This window comes from Girardinichthys multiradiatus, chromosome 13, assembly GCF_021462225.1.
Source record: "Girardinichthys multiradiatus isolate DD_20200921_A chromosome 13, DD_fGirMul_XY1, whole genome shotgun sequence".
Taxonomy (NCBI): Eukaryota; Metazoa; Chordata; class Actinopteri; order Cyprinodontiformes; family Goodeidae; genus Girardinichthys; species Girardinichthys multiradiatus.
The window spans coordinates 42,629,476-42,648,697 of NC_061806.1; the positions used below are offsets into that span (position 1 = coordinate 42,629,476).

General features: G+C 44.7%; 1 protein-coding gene across 2 annotated transcripts; it reads left to right on the forward strand.

Annotated features, from left to right (window-relative positions):
* Window positions 1–53: 53 nt before the first annotated feature.
* ago3b (argonaute RISC catalytic component 3b) lies at window positions 54–18,078 on the forward strand. Of its 2 annotated transcripts, none has more exons than XM_047384554.1 (20): window positions 54–196; window positions 679–825; window positions 4,262–4,424; window positions 4,524–4,644; window positions 4,745–4,953; window positions 5,106–5,242; window positions 6,392–6,526; window positions 6,750–6,837; window positions 6,928–7,075; window positions 8,412–8,531; window positions 8,617–8,760; window positions 9,746–9,879; window positions 10,059–10,243; window positions 10,330–10,489; window positions 10,615–10,705; window positions 11,096–11,290; window positions 12,300–12,434; window positions 13,224–13,325; window positions 13,456–13,655; window positions 15,035–18,078. In XM_047384554.1, the coding sequence occupies exons 2-20, from the start codon at window positions 807–809 to the stop codon at window positions 15,141–15,143; spliced, it is 2,595 nt and encodes an 864-aa protein (XP_047240510.1). In that variant the 5' UTR covers window positions 54–196; window positions 679–806; the 3' UTR covers window positions 15,144–18,078. The 2 variants fall into 2 exon arrangements, with proteins under 2 accessions (XP_047240510.1, XP_047240511.1); XM_047384555.1 differs by having other exon boundaries at window positions 8,617–8,739.
* The last annotated feature ends 1,144 nt before the right edge of the window (window positions 18,079–19,222 follow it).

Sequence of the window (19,222 nt, forward strand, 5' to 3'; positions counted from 1 at the left end):
TCCTCAGCTCGCTAAAGGTGCTTTTGTTCTGAAAGAACCCACCGGAAGTGATTTGGATCTGTTTGCGTTTGATCTGATTAGACCGGTTTTTACGGAGGAGGACACCGGGTTCCCGAACTCCTACCACCCGTCTGAAAAGAGGAGCGCCGGCTTGTCACGTCCACTCAGCGGAACACCGACTTAAACCTGGAAGGAGGTAAATATTTCTGTCGTTTTTCAGCCGCTAGCTGTCGGTGTTTGAAGCTAAAAACGCTGTTAGCCGCGGCTCGATGCTGAAGTTGGTGTCTGAGTGATGGCTTCCGTCTAAAGGGCTGTGTCACAGTTTTTAAGGAATGTTGTCCACATTTAATCAGCTCTAGTTCCGAATCTAAACTATTTAGAAGCAAGCAGGGCTTTTCCGAGATGTCGTCCAACTTAGATTGGGTATTTAAACTCCACTGTTTTCAAGAATCTTTATATTGTGTAAAATAATTTATTTTGGCTTTAAGCGGTCTAATCATTTCAAATTTTATAAAAATACCGATTAAGAGTGGCTCAGATGCATTAAAAAGTGTAATAGTCCTTTAATTTCGAGTCAAAGGCTAACTTCAGGGTGTTCTCATACTTCTTTTAGTTCGGGTTAAAGCCGGTCCGAACCTGATCACAGTGGAAATAAACCTGTTGTTATTCTGTTTCCAGGTGGAGGGGCAGTAAAGAACCGAGTCAGAACCGTGTAGTACCGCTGTGAGCTGGAAGCAGGGGAGGGGGGCAGCCCGGATCCACACAGAGTTACACCGAGCCGGGTCTTCCGGTCCGAGACCTCATGAATGGAAATCGGAACAACAGGTGAGGGTGCTGTGCGTGCTAGATACACCGGGATGTGTTTCAGGCAAACCGGTCCCACTGGTTCCTCAGCCGGCTGTCGGAGGCAGGTGGAGATAGATCCAGACTGGATCTCTGAGCCTCTCAGCTCCAGATCCACCAGACTGGATCTGACACGTGTGTCCAGCTCCAGAGATCCAGTAGCTCCAGAGATCCAGTAGCTCCAGAGATCCAGTAGCTCCAGAGATCCAGTAGCTCCAGAGATCCAGTAGCTCCAGAGATCCAGTAGCTCCAGAGATCCAGTAGCTCCAGAGATCCAGTAGCTCCAGAGATCCAGTAGCTCCAGAGATCCAGTAGCTCCAGAGATCCAGTAGCTCCAGAGATCCAGTAGCTCCAGAGATCCAGTAGCTCCAGAGATCCAGTAGCTCCAGAGATCCAGTAGCTCCAGAGATCCAGTAGCTCCAGAGATCCAGTAGCTCCAGAGATCCAGTCAGGTGGATCTGGAGCTCAGGGTGTAGACATCTGAATCATTTCTCTGTAAGCAAATGATCTTCACACCAGCTGCTGGATATTCAGATGCTGCTGAGCTCATCCTGACTCAGAACGGTCCACTTTGTAACCAAACTGAGTCACAGCTCCTCTTCATGTCCAGGGAGTCAGCTGTGGATTAGAAGGAAGAAACCAATCAGAACTTTCTCCACCAGCATGAGCAGTCTTAACCGATCAGAGATTTTGTGGATCATTCCTGGTCTCCAACTTAATAAACTCAGACCCTAATTTCTCTTTTAAGAACGATTTTATTCTACTTTCTGGATCAGTCGAAATAACAATAAAATAATGAATAAAACACAGATTTAGTCCAAACAGCCCAAAGTTCCAGAGTTTTCTCTCTCTGCATACCTACAAATCTACACGTACAGCCATTTCCTGCAGGTTCTGATCCAGAGGCAGAGATCCAGATAAAACTCAACTAAAAACAATTAAAGTGTCTCCTTTGCTCCTTTTATAAGACATATTACTGCTGATGTTTCTCTTTTCACCAGGCAACAAGATCATTTCCAAAATACTTCCAGCTGTTTTCAACCGAATATTTGAGATGAAACTCTGATTTGTCTTAGAATCTTCATTCATTCATTTTAACTGTAGAGCTATGCATCCTTTCTATGGTTAGTAATTCATAGTTTATGTCTGGGATGCCGTCAGCATTACACAGCTCTGCAGTGGAAAGGGCTTCAGTTTTATTTTTAAACAAAGACAAAATGATGACATTTTAGCATCTTATGTTAGTGATTACCACAACTAGCATACTGACACGTGTGTTCATGCTAAGAAGGAAGTGGAGGAGGTTTCAGGTTGAAGGTTTTATGTTTGAACAGATGAAGAAAATGTCCAAATCATGATAAAAGGCACATTTGCTTAATGATATTTTCTAGTTGCAGCAGAAACTAAAGCAGAATAAAAACTTGTCATCAGTGTCGGTATTCCCAGAGAAACAGTTTGTGTCTCTGTCTGGAGTTTTTACTGGAGCTTTATTTAAAAGCTGTGTCTGCCTCTTTGGAGCCTAATCAGTGGTAATTAATCTCTACTGTTGTCTCTGGGTTTTCACCTGGACTGTTGGATGTGATCCGTCCAGCCCGTGGTGCAGTATCTTTCCCATGGTTCCTTATCCTCTGAGTCTTAAATCTAATTTCTGCACCTGTTTACGTCTTCCTACCGCCCGCCTGCTGTTACCGTGGTGAAAACGTGGCCACGTCGATGCTGTCGCCATGGTTACAGCTTAGCGGAAAGAAGAGCATCTTCACTCTTCCTGAGCTTTTCACCCGTGTTTCTTCCTCCTCATCATCACAAGCAGAACCGGACCCCACTGTGTCTGAGTTTACTTTGTGTTCTCTGCATGTGTGGATCTTCTGAGTCATACTGGTGGAAACTGTGGTCGTTTGATGTCACTCTGGTTTCCAGTTCGACCCACTCCTCCTCCCGCCAGTTGAAGGTCGGGTCAGTCGGGAGAAACTGGCAGCTTCCGCTCCGCTCTGGTCTTCATCTGCAGTTCGGATGTGGGAACATCTGAGTTTGAGGTTTCTAACAGGAGGAAATCTGCAACATCCTGGAGCTTCTTCAGCTCGTTCCTCCTCATTAACCACTTCCTTCCTGCAGTTTCTCTGCGTTCAAGCTCACAGCTCATTTATACCCGACTGCTGGAGCGGTTCTGTCCGGGAGCATTGAGGAGCTCTCATGTTCTTTAAGGGGCAGCCAAGTCCGATCCTGTTGATGTGTTTGGATCTTCATGATCCCGAAGCCTCTCCTTCAGAAATCTGCTAGGTTCTGTTGGGTCTCAGAGACGGGTAACATCTTCTACTCCCAGGGTCCTACAGTCTGGAAAAGGATGATATTTGACTTTCTGGACTTTCTTATTTCAACATAAGAATAATAAGTAATATATTTAGGTTTAAAATATTTGGATTTAATTCAGATAAAAATGAGGATTTCATGAAACTAAAGAGATTTTTCCATTGATTTTTATTCAGAAAATCAGTTTCTTGTCCAGCTTGCATTAAGTCACCAGCAGATAAACTCACTCATCCAAACAGGATAATTGGCTGCTGGATCGTTTTGGTTCTGACTTTTAAACTGGACCCAAGATTCTTGAACTAGTTTAAGTTTTAAATGCCAAACAAAGCTTTGAAAATGCAGTTCTTTTTACACCGACTACCAACTGGAATTTTAATCGTCTGTCTTTAATCGTGGAAAACCCAGACTATATTGTTTCTAATAATACAGATTTTAACCAGTTTAGTTTATCCAATCAATTATTTTCTACTCAGATGTCAATAATTGCACATATTTCTAGAAAATTAAACCTCAAATCTTTGTAGGAACCCTGAACTCCACCCCACGGTGCATTCACTGCACCTCAGAAATTGGAAACTCTTGACATTTTTGCTTTTTTTATTAAACTGCTGAGCTGCTGCAAGCTGCACATCTGGGATCCACCTGCTGCTGTGTTGATGCTTGAGAGTTTCAGCAGCTGCAGTCAGCCATCCTGGAAGCGCAGGACGGAGAAGGAGAAGATGGAGATCAGTGTCCGTTCTGATCTCTGACTGAAGGAGGCCTGCAGGAGTCAAAGAGAAGGTTCCCACCATGGTGCTGAGAGCTGCTGAGATGTTTGTTTTGGATGTGGTGGCACTAAACGAATAATGGGAGGAGATGTTCAGATGTTCCCTGAGAGTGACAGAAGCATGGCTCAGGTAGCAGAGGGATGACTCTGATGGTTTGGACAGGTCCAGCAGAAGAAAAGAGTCGGACCATGGAGAAGGTTCATGGATGTGGTGAAGTGTGATGTAGGGGATTCCCTCTGAAGGGAGCATGTAGATGATGACCTACCTGCTCAGTCTGAAACTCTGAGCACTCTAGGAATGTCAGTTTATGATGAACTTTAGTTTTCCATTTGTCCTTGTCTTAGGAGCCCACACCTTGTTTACGTTGCCACGGCGACCTGGCTATGGCTCCATCGGAAAGCCAATCAAGCTCCTGGCCAACTGCTTCCAGGTGGAAATCCCTAAGATTGACGTTTACCTGTACGAGGTGGACATCAAGCCTGAGAAATGTCCCCGACGGGTCAACAGGTACCAGAAGAGACCAGAACAGGTCCCTCTGTCCTTGTAGCTGGATGGTCATCCTGCTGGGAAACATCTAGACTGGGATGTTTTGTGTGTTTTTTCCAGGGAGGTGGTGGACTCCATGGTGCAGCACTTCAAGGTGACGATCTTCGGTGACCGGCTGCCAGTTTATGATGGAAAGAGAAGTCTCTACACGGCGAGCCCACTTCCTGTCGCCACAGCCGGGGTGAGACTGGTCCGCTCCATCCATCAGAACTTTAGAGCAGGTTCTACCAGCCGGAACCAGTTTGCCTCAAAGGAAAATGATCTTCTCTGGTGCTCTTCAGGTGGATCTGGATGTCACCCTGCCAGGCGAAGGTGGGAAGGACCGCCCATTTAAGGTCACCATCAGATTTGTGTCGCTGGTCAGTTGGCATCTGCTGCATGAAGTCCTGACCGGACGCAGTGTTCCTGACCCGCTGGACCTGGACAAACCGATCAGCACCAATCCAGTTCACGCCGTGGACGTCGTCCTGCGACACCTGCCCTCCATGAAGTTCGTACCCCCCCACAGACACACACACAGTTTCCACTCATTTTCTGACATGTTGTACAATATTTGGTTGGGTTGATTTTTGTGTTAAAATAGTCTGGGAAGAACCTCAGGAACTGAGATGAGTGCTAGTTTTGGTCCTCACCCTCCACCAGGTACACCCCTGTGGGACGATCCTTCTTCTCCTCCCCTGAGGGCTACGACCACCCGCTGGGGGGAGGAAGGGAGGTGTGGTTTGGTTTCCATCAGTCGGTGCGGCCCGCCATGTGGAAGATGATGCTGAACATCGATGGTGAGTGATGACCCGGATAGTTCAGGTAGAATCTGAGGAGAACTGGGAGCTCGGTTCTTTTTAAAGGGAACAAACAGCATTTAAAGCTCACCTGGTACCAGGTGAGCTCTCGTTTGGTTAATTAGCTAAATAAACATCTATGTAGATTCTGATCGGGCCTGGTTGGTCCAGCTGTTAATACTTGAAATCAAAACCTGATGAAAAACCTTCTCTGCTTGCAAATAAGCACGTAGTGAAGGGTCATCATCTTCACCACCACCCTGAGGAGCATCAGCAGATCTGCTGAGGTTTCTGTTGTTATTCAAGCCATGAAAAATCATTTCTAAACTTTTTCCACCTTTAACTCGACACTCAGTTCATCTGGATTCAGCTCAAACAACCAAATCTGTTGGAGAAACATACAACTGTTCATTTCAGCTTTCAGTCTTCTCAGGTTCACACCTGCCAGCAGCTGTAGTGACTCTGATGGATCTGGAATAAAGTTCTGCCACAGTTTGCAGAGATGTTTTAAGTCCAGAACTAAATCTGTCACCTGAAGAATGCTGAGGTCCTCCAAGAGTCTGAGGATCTGGAGAAGTTCTAGGTAGAGTGAGCGATGTTATCGATCAACATCACGATCAAGATGTTCTGCAGAAAATAAATCTAAAGCTGGAAAGTATTAGTTTGTTTGGAGTAGAACCTTATTTATCACGGTGTGGTTATTAGTCCCTCCTCCAACCCCTCGTTAGCAAAGCTGCTGGTCATAAACTCAGAAGGCTTCATGTAACATATGCAAGGTCGTTTTGTCCCCAGAGGAACATTTTCTCTGCTGTTTGGATCTTTAAAAGTTGTTTCAGTTAGTGATTTTATGAGGGAAAACCGGTTACATTTCTGCTGCACAAGTTAGACACCTGGAAGTTAAAATGAGGGATTTTTGTTGGGGTTTACGCTGCAACGTTCTTCAAAGAAGATGGACAGAAACACCTTCTTCCTTCAAGGTGAGATCACTTCACCATCTGCTGAAATCAGATGTTTGAATCCTCTTCATGTGCAAGAAAATGTTTAGTGACTGAATCAAATTTAAAGCATGTCTCACTTAGATGATTGACCTGAGAGTCAGACATTAGGCTTCAGAGTTTCACCTCCATCTTTCTCCCACTGCTGCTCCAGTTTCAGCCACAGCCTTCTATAAAGCCCAGCCTGTCATCCAGTTCATGTGTGAGGTGCTGGACATCCACAACATGGACGAGCAGCCGCGCTCACTCCCGGACTCTCACAGAGTCAAATTCACCAAAGAGATCAAAGGTAAGTGACCGGGTTTCAGCTCAGGGAACTGAGCCCGAACGTCCCGATCCAACCCGTTTCTTTCAGTCTTCCTTCGTGATCTTCAGTAATGCTTCTCCAGGCTTTCTGAAGCTTCACTTCACATTTTGGCCTCAATTTCACCAAGTCTAATCATAAGTGAAAATGAGTTTTTGTTAAAAAATGAAAAGCTTCAGTTGCCGATGTTCCTTCAACATCTCCACAGGTCTTAAAGTGGAAGTAACCCACTGTGGAAGCATGCGGAGGAAGTACCGGGTCTGTAATGTAACCCGCCGGCCGGCCAGCCTGCAGACGTATGTCTCCACACCACGCCTCTGAAGACACAATGCCATCTGTTCTGCTGTCCGATCCCAGGTTTAGCAACTTGTGGTTTGAATCCACAGATTTCCTCTGCAACTGGAGAACGGCCAGACGGTGGAGCGCACCGTGGCTCAGTACTTCAGGGAGAAGTACAACCTGCAGCTGAAATACCCCCACCTGCCCTGCCTGCAGGTGGGCCAGGAGCAGAAGCACACATACCTGCCTCTGGAGGTGAGGATGGTCGATCGGTGGGATATTTAACTACCTTACATGAATCCTGCACTTCAGGTTCATCTTAACAAGAACTAGTTCTATGTCCAAATGAACTGAACCAGTTCATGTTCAATGTTCACTAGCTAAACATTTGGAGATAAATGCACGGCTCCAGCATGAATGAGCTTAGAGTTGAACCCTGACCTCTGATTGATTCTCTGCTGTTGTCTCATAAACTGTTTTAATTCTGACCAAGTTGAGTAAATCTGCTCTGACTCGCATGTTTTCCTGCTTCAGCTTCCAGAAACTAAAATGAGTCTAAAATATGAATTATTACTTTGATGTTTCTCTTTAAAAACCTGAGTCTGCTTAAGCTGACTAGTCCTCAGTGTTGATCCGGCTCCATTTACATGAAGCCTAGTAGGAAATCAACAAACTAAAAGTTAAAGGGACAGCCTGCTCGATCTGCTGCCATCTAGTGGTACGACTAGAAACGGCACCCATGTTTAACAGTACGAAACGTTAAGTTGCTTTCCTTTCCACACTAATGTTTACTGCTAATTTCTGTCTGTTTTATATAAGTTTTCTTCTGAATGTTTAATGATTATTAAATTAACACTCAGGACCAATTTCCATCTGGACCGTCAACACGCTTCGATCTATTTACCCAGAGAGAAGAAAGATGAATGCTGCTGTTACAGGAGGTCAACCTGTGATTTTATTTGGAGCAGAAGAAGAAAATAAACTACGTTTCAGCATCAAAGCCCCTCTGAAACAACAAAATCCCCAACTATAACCAGTTAGCAGCTATTGAGTAAAATCCTACCAAAGTAAGAGTTTGACAGGAGAGAGGAGGGGCAGACAAGCAGACCAGGACCCGAACCCAGGACAACCGCATGGAGGCCTGTAGCCTCTGTTCATGATGCGCCTGCTCCACCAGTTGAACCAGCAAGGGTCCTAGAAAGTCTGATTAAATGATGAGACTGATGGTGATTCCTCTGAGCAGCATTCCTGCTTCTGCCGTCTAAAAGATGATCTACATTTAAGCTCAACTTTAAACTGAAACCTGCAAATCAGCTTCTAATTGTATTCACAGATGCACCAATCAGGCTTTTCCTGCTGAGTCTGATTCCAGTATTCTTCATATTCTGGTTTATTGATCTGTTTCTATGTTCAGTTTTTTTTTTCAGTTTAAACTATCCTGAGAGACGTTGCAGTTTCAAGACATTAGATGCATTAAAGCACCGGCTGCTGGTTCTGTTTTATAGACTGAAAAAAGTAGAAGTTCTTAGGAAAATATCTGAAATAAATAAAACTCTTCTAAACTAATCTGTTTGGATTTGTCTGTGTGAAGGTGTGTAACATCGTTCCCGGTCAGCGCTGCATTAAGAAGCTAACAGACAACCAGACGTCCACCATGATCAAAGCCACGGCCCGGTCCGCTCCGGACCGACAGGAGGAGATCAGCCGCCTGGTGAGAACAGAACCCTGCAGACACCATACTCTGCATGAAGCTCAATCTTTCAGGCTCAACACAAACCATGTCCTGCCCCCTGCAGGTGAGGAGTGCCAACTACGACTCGGACCCGTTTGTGCAGGAGTTTCAGTTCAGAGTGCGTGATGAGATGGCTCAGGTGACGGGCCGCGTCCTGCCGGCCCCCATGCTGCAGTATGGCGGCAGGGTGAGCTCTGAACCCTTTATGGTACCCTTCCTTTTCAATCACGCTTCACACATGTCTGTTTTAGGCTGAGAATTTCATCTGGATTCCTCCACAGATGTTCAATTAAAATGACTCCTCGCATGTTGGAAAACCTTTACAGAAAACTCCAGTCTTCAGTTTAGATTCCCTACATGCAGTTAGTGTTTGTTTATTCATCGATGCCATGCACTCTAACCAGGTTTTCAGGAGCTTTGGGAGGAACAGGCCCACAGCATCACAGATCCTCCACCATACCTAAACCCATAGTTTCACAGCAGACCCATCTGTTTATTTATCGCTCTGCCTGGAGGTAAGAGGATAGTTTCAGTCAGGATCTGTTTTCTGGTTGTCAGAACATTTTAAGGAATGTCTAAAAGAAATGGGGCTCTGTGTCGCGTGATATTTATACCCCAGGAAACCAGAAAGTCATGAAAAATAAATTTCGACCAACTTAAAGAATAAATGTTTTAGACTTTATTACATTTATTTTGTTGAACTTGGGATTTTTTCCTGTTCATGTTCTCAAATGAAAGTTTAGATTTTGTTGCTTCAGTACAATCAGAATTTATTTGAAGGCTTTTTAATCTAATATTTACAGTATTGCACATCAGAGCTGCTGAAGTTACAACATAAAGAGTATTCCTCCTGTATACTGTGGGTATATGTACTCTAACCCTGGAATATCTTCTGCATGTTTGAGTCTTAAAATGAGTTTCAAACAACAAAAAAATCAATATTAAAACCCGTTTTCTGTGGAGAAATTCTGCTTGTTTGGAATTTTGCTTTTACACATTTCTGCTTTTTATGCATCATCTGGATTCTGTGTGAAGCAGCCTGATTTCATGTCTGTCTCCGAGCATGCACGACCACAGGGACACATCCAAGCACCGCTAATAATAAATGCTCAGTTAGCTCACAGTCGGCGCCTGCACGACGTGCTGCATGTGTGCGAACGGCCGTCGGCACCAACCGTGCGCTGTCTCTGCAGAACCGCACGGTGGCCACGCCCAGCCACGGCGTGTGGGACATGAGGGGGAAGCAGTTTCACACCGGAGTGGAGATCAAGATGTGGGCCATCGCCTGCTTCGCCACCCAGAGGCAGTGCAGAGAAGAGATCCTCAAGTGAGAACCAATGTTTTATTTACTGCTGCTGGACGCTTCAACGTCCCTCAGTTCATTAGGATCTGTTGGTCAACCCAGTTAAACCCAGACCAGCCTGGATGAAGGTGTGGGAGATCCTGACCAATCTCTTTCCGGTGTTCCCAGGAGATTTCCACTGTTGTTTCTGGTTTTCCCCTCAGGAACTTCACGGAGCAGCTGCGGAAAATCTCGAAGGATGCTGGGATGCCCATCCAGGGCCAGCCGTGTTTCTGTAAATATGCTCAGGGAGCCGACAGCGTGGAGCCCATGTTCAGGCACCTGAAGAACACCTACGCTGGGCTGCAGCTCATCATCATTATCCTGCCTGGGAAAACGCCGGTCTACGGTACAAAAACATTTTATTTCTGCGTGACAGCAGGAAGTGAGGTCATCAGACCATCAGGGCTAACTGAAGGTTCATCCGACCCACAGCGGAGGTGAAGCGTGTCGGAGACACTCTGCTCGGCATGGCCACCCAGTGCGTCCAGGTGAAGAACGTAGTGAAGACATCCCCTCAGACCCTGTCCAACCTCTGCCTGAAGATCAACGTCAAACTGGGAGGAATCAACAACATCCTGCTTCCAAACCAGCGGTAAGATCCCCACATGCTGCTGTCTCCTGGAGGTTTTCTATCTCCTCATTCTTTCAGAGCTCATGAAGATGGTCAACTCTGACTTGTTTTGTTTATGGAAGTTTTTTGCTTTTATTTTCCTTCAGACCATCTGTGTTCCATCAGCCAATCATCTTCCTCGGAGCGGACGTCACTCATCCTCCAGCCGGAGATGGGAAGAAGCCATCGATCGCTGCGGTGAGAACATCTGGCATATTCCTGCAGGAAGTCTGACCAACCTAAACATGCATCTGGATCCTCTGCTGCGATCCTGTTTAAATTTAACCACAAAAACTCCTCAAACTCTAGCAGGGCAGTAGGCTTGTGGCTCTATGTTGCCCCCTACAGTTGAAGCATTTAAAATGCCCTGGATGTCTTCACCATATCCATCAAGGTGTTTTCTTTTCTGGAAAAAACCCTGAAAACTGAGGTGAAAGGAGACGTTATGAAGTGATCTCAGAGAAGATAAATGTAGCATCATTACGAGCTTCAAAGCTCCAACATCTAGCTTCATGTCGAGCCCTGCTGTGATGTCACTGTACGTCTGCACCACCCCGCTCTAACCCTCCAGCTGATCTTCCTCTGCAGGTGGTCGGCAGCATGGACGCCCACCCCAGCAGATACTGCGCTACCGTCCGGGTCCAGAAGCCCAGGCAGGAGGTCATCCAGGACCTGGCTTCCATGGTGAGAGAGCTCCTGATCCAGTTCTACAAGTCGACGCGGTACAAGCCGACCAGGATCATCTTCTACAGAGACGGAGTGTCAGAGGGGCAGTTCAGACAGGTGACCCTTCGCTGCCACCTCTGAACAGTTCAATGAAACATTGAAATATTACTCCTAATGTGTTCATCTATATTAGGATCAGATGGAAACAGAGAAGAATTCAAAGTCCATTAAAGCCAGTTTAATCCTTCACAAAGTCGCAGTTCTGAGCTGCGGAGGAGACAAGACAGATTTGAGACTTTCTTTAACTTGTGAAAAAACATTTAAATGAAGACATTATGACAGCTGGCTTCTTCCAAATTAATATCGAAAAAGGGACTGAGCCAATTTTCTGCAGCAGAGCAACTAAAATTCAATAAAAATCAATCCAGTTTATTTATATATCCTAAGTTCACATCGCAGGTCGTCTCAAAGTTCTTCACAACAGTCAGGTTCATTCATTCCTATTAATCGTAATCATTGAACAGTTCAGTCAGATTCAGTTAGTTATTCAAATTAGATAAAAAGTTTTTCTATCTAAGGAAACCCAGCAGATTGCATCCAGTCAGTGACTTGCAGCATTCACTCCTCCTGGATGAGCATGTAGAGACAGTGGACAGTCACTGGTGTTGACTTTGCAGCAATCCCTCATACTGAGCATGCATGTAGCGACAGTGGAGAGGAAAAACTCCCTTTTAACAGGAAGAAACCTCCAGCAGAACCAGAACCAGGCTCAGTGTGAGCGGCCATCTGCCACGACCGACTGGAGGTTAGAGAGAACAGAGCAGAGACACAAAGAGAACAAAGAAGCACTGATCCAGGAGTACTTTCTATGGGAAGGAAAAGTAAATGTTAATGGATGTAGCTCCTTTAGTCGTTTCATCTAGAAAGAAAGAACAGATAAACTCTGATCCAGTTTTCAAGGTTAGAGTCTGAAAGAGAGAACATAGAGTTAAAATGTCAAATGTTTCACAGCCACCTTCTCTACCCAAACACCAGAACAACTAGACCCTACTTCTCAGAGAGACACCCTACTTTGCATGAAGTGAGAATGCTCAGTGATGGCCTCCATGTTGGTCTGTTTGTGCAGGTTCTGCACTACGAGCTGTTGGCCATCAGGGAGGCGTGCATCAGTCTGGAGAAGGAGTACCAGCCAGGGATCACCTTCATCGTGGTCCAGAAGCGCCATCACACACGGCTCTTCTGTGCAGATCGCAGCGAGCGGGTGAGAGACGCAGGACCTAATACTGTGGAGTGAAACACCACAAACTGGGAGGTGACCAGTTTGACTAGACATTTAAGGTTAAAACTCCAGTCGCTGTAAAGCTTCTAGGTTTAGAAGGTGATGTTTAAAACTACCTTTCCTAATGCAGCTTCAGGGGACATTGGTGGATTTTTCAGAGAGAAGTTCAGAGGAACTAAAGGTTCTGTATGGTCCTGGAGTCACATGTCAGGAAATCATCATATCACCAGTCTGCAGCTTCCTGTAGGAGGACCTCCTCCTGTTGCAGAAACAGAGGAAGTAGCTGCAGGCCTCGAAGAAATCTTTTTTTTTTACCTCAACGACATCTAACCACGCAGTGTTTTAATAAAACAAAGCAGTCAAACCTTTGTAGTAAATGGGTCTGTAGATGATTATTCATTCAAAAGATAAAGAGGAAAAAGGAAAGAAGAACAGGAGATGGGCCGCTCTCAGCCAGAGCTCCTGGACGGGTCAGCCAAGGTCCGTTTCGAGTAAAACTCGCTGCATGTTTGTGTTTCTATGAAACGAAAGATAAGCAACGGGTTCATTTAAAGACTGACTTTATGTTGGTAACATTTTCATTTCAACAAGTTTCATTTGTCTGAAAAAACGTCATCCCAAAAATAAATGAAAAAAGTTTGTTTCTTTCTCTGCTGGGGGCCACATACAATCATTCCAAGGGCCACAAATGGCCCTCGGGCCACACTTTGGACACCCCTTGTTTGGATCATGTTTTTATCTGAATAAACAAACTGGTTCTGGTTCTGTCAGGTTGGACGAAGTGGGAACATTCCGGCAGGAACCACTGTGGACACGGACATCACTCATCCGTATGAGTTTGACTTCTACCTGTGCAGCCACGCTGGAATCCAGGTGAACTTTCAACTTTACACTCAACCAGCTGCCGCCCTGCTTTCAAATCTCAGTCCTGCAATAAGTCGGTTTCCTCTTTCTCTGCTGATTGTTGAGTGACGGACGCTCGGCATCTGTCTCCTCCCTGCAGGGCACCAGTCGGCCGTCCCACTACCACGTCCTCTGGGACGATAACTGTTTCACTGCAGACGAGTTCCAGCTCCTCACCTACCAGCTGTGCCACACCTACGTCCGCTGCACGCGCTCAGTCTCCATCCCAGCTCCGGCCTACTACGCCCACCTGGTGGCCTTCCGCGCTCGCTACCACCTGGTGGACAAAGAGCACGACAGGTGAGTTTTATGAACCTCTTTCCTTTCTGTGATCTAGACATTGTGATCGCTTGCCCCCAGGTCTTCTGAAGGTCTTCTTGAGTTTGTGCAGAAAAAAGCTCCACAGTGCTGGATGAAACACAGACAGCCTGAAAGTTTGTTCCTAAATAAAATCAGGTTTAAGTCCACATTAGTGGACAAAAGAAGCAGCTGCAGGCCTGAAGGTCTAAATATGGATGGGAAACAGAAGAGGGAAAAACATTCAGCCTTTAAACTGTTAGGATAAAAATCTATTCTGATGTCACCATCTGCTGCATCAGCCCTCAAGCTTTCACTTAAACATGCTGAGTCTATAGTGTCCATAGAAATGTCCGGTAGGACAGCAGGTTAGCAGGTCCTTCATATGTTCCTGCCAGAACCGGGCAGAAGACGTGTCAGGACAAAGATCTCAAGCAATGAAGAGAACGTGAAGGTCATGTCTTCAGGAAGCAGGGAGGTACCTCACCACTAGGTGGCCACTTTTCAACCAGCAAGTCCTTGCAAAGCACCTCCTGTGTGCCAAGCAGTTCTTCATGTTTTCCATGAATGAAACAAAAGAAATTGAATCAGATTGTATCTTTGTGAGACGCTGCTGGTGCCAAAGATCCAACTTTTCCTCTCGTGTGTTCAGGCTTGTAGCTCATCATAGCTATACTCTTTGGTCATATGGGAAGATCTAGATGGTCCATTAGTATCCAGTGGGGAGGAGAAAGTCAGGAGAGATGTTTCTGAGAGGTAGTGGCTTGGAGACCTAACAAACTGGTACCCTACCCTGGCATTTAAAAACACAAACCCAGGCTGCCTGTAATTTTCATTTGCAGCGAATAACTGCAGTGTTAAAACCTCCTGTGTGGCCAGAATACGTTTTATCGACTGGTGGTTCTGTAAAATGTAGCAGCAGTGAATGGAAGCAGCTAAAAGTCTCACTTTTCTGCATATGGTCCGTCTGCCACTCAAACTCCAGCAGTCCATCCTCAGGTAGTTTATCACATGCTAGCTCTAGGAAGCTAAAATCCTGATTAACAGTCGGTTGTTAGTTCGAGTCAGAGAGTGGAAAACGGATCGCTGCTGCAGCTGATGTTCATGGATACATTCAGAACCTGTCAGTTGATGGATGGTCTAACTGGACTCTGACTTTAACAAACTCCCATCATGTTGATCTAATGAAGGTTTGAAACTTAGACCTCAGATTTATTAAGGTAAAGAAAAATACAGATTTTTAGAATCTTTAATCTAGAATGTAGAAGAAAAATAAAGTGTGGAGATCAAAATGGGGAAATCAGGTTTGTCCTGCTGAGCCCAGTTCAGTGGTGGAGATCCGTCCTTTGTCCGTGTCTCACTGTTGTTTCTGTCTGCCTCAGCGCTGAGGGCAGCCACATCTCAGGGCAGAGTAACGGCAGGGACCCCCAGGCGCTGGCCAAGGCCGTGCAGATCCACCATGACACCCTGAGGACCATGTACTTCGCCTGAATGCCCATGGAGCTCCAGAGGCGATCAGTGATGAAGCCTGCTACTCCCTCCTGATTGTCTTTAACTCTCTGGGTTTATGTGCTGTGAAGAAAGCAGCCTGTTAGAACCTGTAGACGAAGCGGTCCTGATCCAACTGCTGAGCAGCCTTATGTGGGTGGGAGGTGAAAACTCTGCCAACAACAACCGGATGAAGCGTTTGGAACCAGTGATCCAGGCGTGAGATGAGGACCGTTTGGGTTTTACTGCTCCTGATATTTATGGATCTTTTCTCTTTTTAACTTAAATTCTCCTGATTTCAGATCCTTGTTTTAGTTTAGAACCGGTTCTGATGTGCAATAAGGTTTACTGAAACGGTTTTCAACTCCGCCTTCTAATGGGTCGTCTTTTTCAAAGTGCCTGATTGGGTTAAAATCAGCTGGTACGAAGGGAACCTTTTAATTGGACGGGTTCTTCCCAACAGGGTTCTGCTCATTAGTCACAAACTAACAGCTTTAGATTTAAGAAACCAAACTTGTTTTCCTGCCAGGCGAAACGTAGTGGGGTCTGTTGGTGTCAGAGAAGCAAGTCTGTTGGTGCTGGGTTGGAAAATGTCTTCAAACTGGACTTTCTGACGGAAACCGTCTCTGTGGTTCGGACATAAGCAGCGCCTCGTTATGCAATAACGATCAGATGTTTGGGTTTTCTGCTGCAGTGCCGCTGAGCCTCTTCTCTTTAATCCAAACGAAGCTGTCGGAGCTTCATCACTCGGACCAAACCTACGTGCCTGCTCGCTCGCAGCTTCGTGCCGATTGGCTCGCCACGTCCAGCTGCTGTAAGAATCAGATCACACGTGTTCTGGCTCTGAACGTTTCTGGTGCTTCATCAGATGCTCTTTTAGGTTCTAAACCATGAAACCATCAGAACCGCTTGTTCGCGTCTGCATCTAACGTGTTCAACATGTTCGATTGTATTTGAAGGTTGGGACTGAGAATGGACCTCCAGAACCTTTAGGCAGGACATTCTCTCACAGATGCCTTTAAGCTCCTCAAATTGAAGCATTTTGAGGTCCGCATGAAGACATATTTATAATTATAGATTTGAACCAAATGCACGTTTAGCCACTTTTTATCTGAAAGAACCTATTTAAGAACAGAATTTAGGGATAATAATCAGATTCTGAGATCAAGTTTGAAAAATCCTTGATTTTTGTTTTGTTTCGGGTCAGGTTCTGTTTAAAAAATGTTCCGCCATGACTTCCACTCTGACCTTTTAGTTCTGGAGTTAAACCTGGACCTAACTGAACCTGACTGGACGGTGATGACTCCTTCACAAATGAAATGGTGGATGGTTTGATTCTGGGACTAAAGTGGGTTTTACAAAGCAATTCTACAACGTTCTGGTGCCGTTTCTTGACTTTTACTCCAAATGGAGTTTTTTGGTTTTGTTTTTAGTTTAGTTTCTGTTTCAGAACCTGCAGCAGTTTATCTGAAACGCCATAACTGTGATTGGACAGTTTGAACCACCACCGTCCAATCAGGTTCAGGTATGAAAGAACGGCTCAAATGAAAACTTTTAACTCTAAATTCATGAATTTTGAACTTTTAACGGAAAGATTTAGGTTCGTGCATCTCTTTCATAAATAGATTTTATTTTCAGAAACTGGCTTTTGCTTTTAAATAATTGAATTTTGAGCCAATTTTCTTTCAGTAAAGGGACAAGTAGAGATAAAACAAATTGTAAAAGTTTTGCTTTTAAATACGTGAAAAATGAAATCCCTGGAAAACAGAAATGAAACAATCGAGCCGGGGGTGTTCTTCTAGGTAGCTCCAGGTTGGGTCCAGGTGTCTCCAGCACATTTCATGCCAGTTTTCACAGATTAATGCAGAGTTTTCTGTGGATGACGTGGCTGGTTTTTCCACCTCAGAACCAGAAGAATCCAACCCGGTGGATCTTTGCCAGAACGGCGACATCTAGCGGAACAACAGATAATAAACAGCATTTTATTCTTTGCTATAAATTTTATTTAGTTATTCCTTCTAACTTTGAGTGTGAAAATAAAAAGCAGCTCATATTTAATTTATTTTATATTTAAAAAATAAACAAAATGTTTTGGTTTTTTTTGCTCATTTTTGAAAACGAATCCAAATTATTCGCTGATCCGTTTTCTGCTGATGTTCCATATTTGTTCATTTATCTTGTAAAACTTTAAAAGAGGTGCTTATTAAAAGTCGAAATGTATGTTACTGCGGCACAGATCAAGGTTTAAACTCCAGGTTCTGACTTAGTGAGTGACCCTTTGGACTCCAGAACAGAACCAGACATCATCTTCCAAACAGGATTCTGCTGCAGGTTCAACAACATGATGGATCCGATTCTTCTTGTTCTGCCTCAGAGCTGTTTTTATTAGAGAGGGAAGGTTCTGAAGTGTCCCTTTGGACCCATGTGACCGTTACAGACTGTGCCTTTGCTGATGGTGCTGATGAAGTTCTGGCCTACATTAATATGTGCAGATCTGTGACCCCGCTGTCATGTGTTGTAATGTTTGTGTAATGCCAAGTAAATAAAATATGCAGAACTTGAACTTTCGGAACGGACCGGGCCAAAAAGCCCGTGAGTGATCATGGAAACTCTGGAGCACGACCGGAATCCAAACACCACTGTTGGTACCGAGTGTGTCAGTGTGGATGTGATGAAGCGTATTCATTTCAGTCTCCATGTGTGGGCTGCAGCGCCCCCTTCTGTCAGTTCCTCCTTTATGTTTTCAAACAACAGCAATAACGGGTCGGAACTCTGCAGTGGGTCTGTCGGACTCTGGAAACACGAAGGAAGAAATCTCTGCAGGTTGCACTTAAAAACTAGCGTTGAATCCTGATACTGTAAGAAAACTGTTTTCTCTCTTATTTGGAGCCTTTTTGTCGTATTTAATTTTTTGAGTAAAGACATTGAAACAAGTTGATTTGTGTGTTTGGGAGAAATATTTTCTGCTTTAAAATATTAGGGGGATACAGCACCTGGAAAACATTCACACCCCGTGAAGTTTTCCACATTTTGTCACATTTCAACCGAGTGAATTTTGTTGGGATTTTCTGACAGATCAACACAGAGTAGCGCATAAAATGGAAGGAAGAAAAAACATGTTTTAAATGAATAAATCTCTGAAACGTGTGACATGTATTTGTATTCACCCCCACTGAGTCAGAACTTTGCAGAATCTCTGCAGTAGGTCCAGCTGCCGTTATTTTGGGGTTTGTTGTTGAACTGGATTTTATTTAGAGGCATCACAACAAAAGCAGCTGAATATATTTGCATGCCACACTCTTCAGATTTTTGATTTGCTAAAAAATGTTGAAAACATGAATAACTTCCACTTCAGTTGCGCACCGCGCTGCGTTGGTCTGGGGACTCCAGCTTAACTGTACAAGAAGATGTTTCTGCTTTCTGTTAGTTGATTTTTTTTGGGGGTCTTTTCTGATCTTTGGTTTAGTTATTTTGTTTTTCTGAAATATGTTTGATTGAATTAGAAGAACAGATTTCTTGATATCTGATATTTTCTCACTTCTTGCAAATATTATTGAACTTCACACAACCTGCTAATTAATCTGGAGACAAATGTATGTTTTCACTGAGCAGCGAGTCAGGAGATACATGTTTCCCAATCAGTTTTATTTCTGAATTCATAAATTGTTTTATAGTTACCAAATGTTAAAGGGTGATCTCCTGCAGACTTCCCTATCATTCATTCATCTATCTTCTATACGGCTTATTCCATCACGGATCACGGGGAGCTGGTGCCTCTCTCCAGCAGTCCAGGGGCGAGAGGCGGGGTCACCTTGGAAAGGTCACCAGTCCATCACAGGGCAACATCTGAATCAAAGATTGTTTATCGGATCTGGAGTCACAGACGTGGAAAGTTGCTGGTTTGTTTCAATATAAAATATGCAGGAAAGTTTAAAAATGAGCTGCTCACACGATTCCTTTAGTTTCGCTAACCGAGAAATGAGCTAAAGTATAAAGCGAATATATTCAATGCACATGATTTTCATGTATTTGCTTGATCTGTGTCCCACTGTGTGTTGGACCATCACACAGGGAGAACAAAC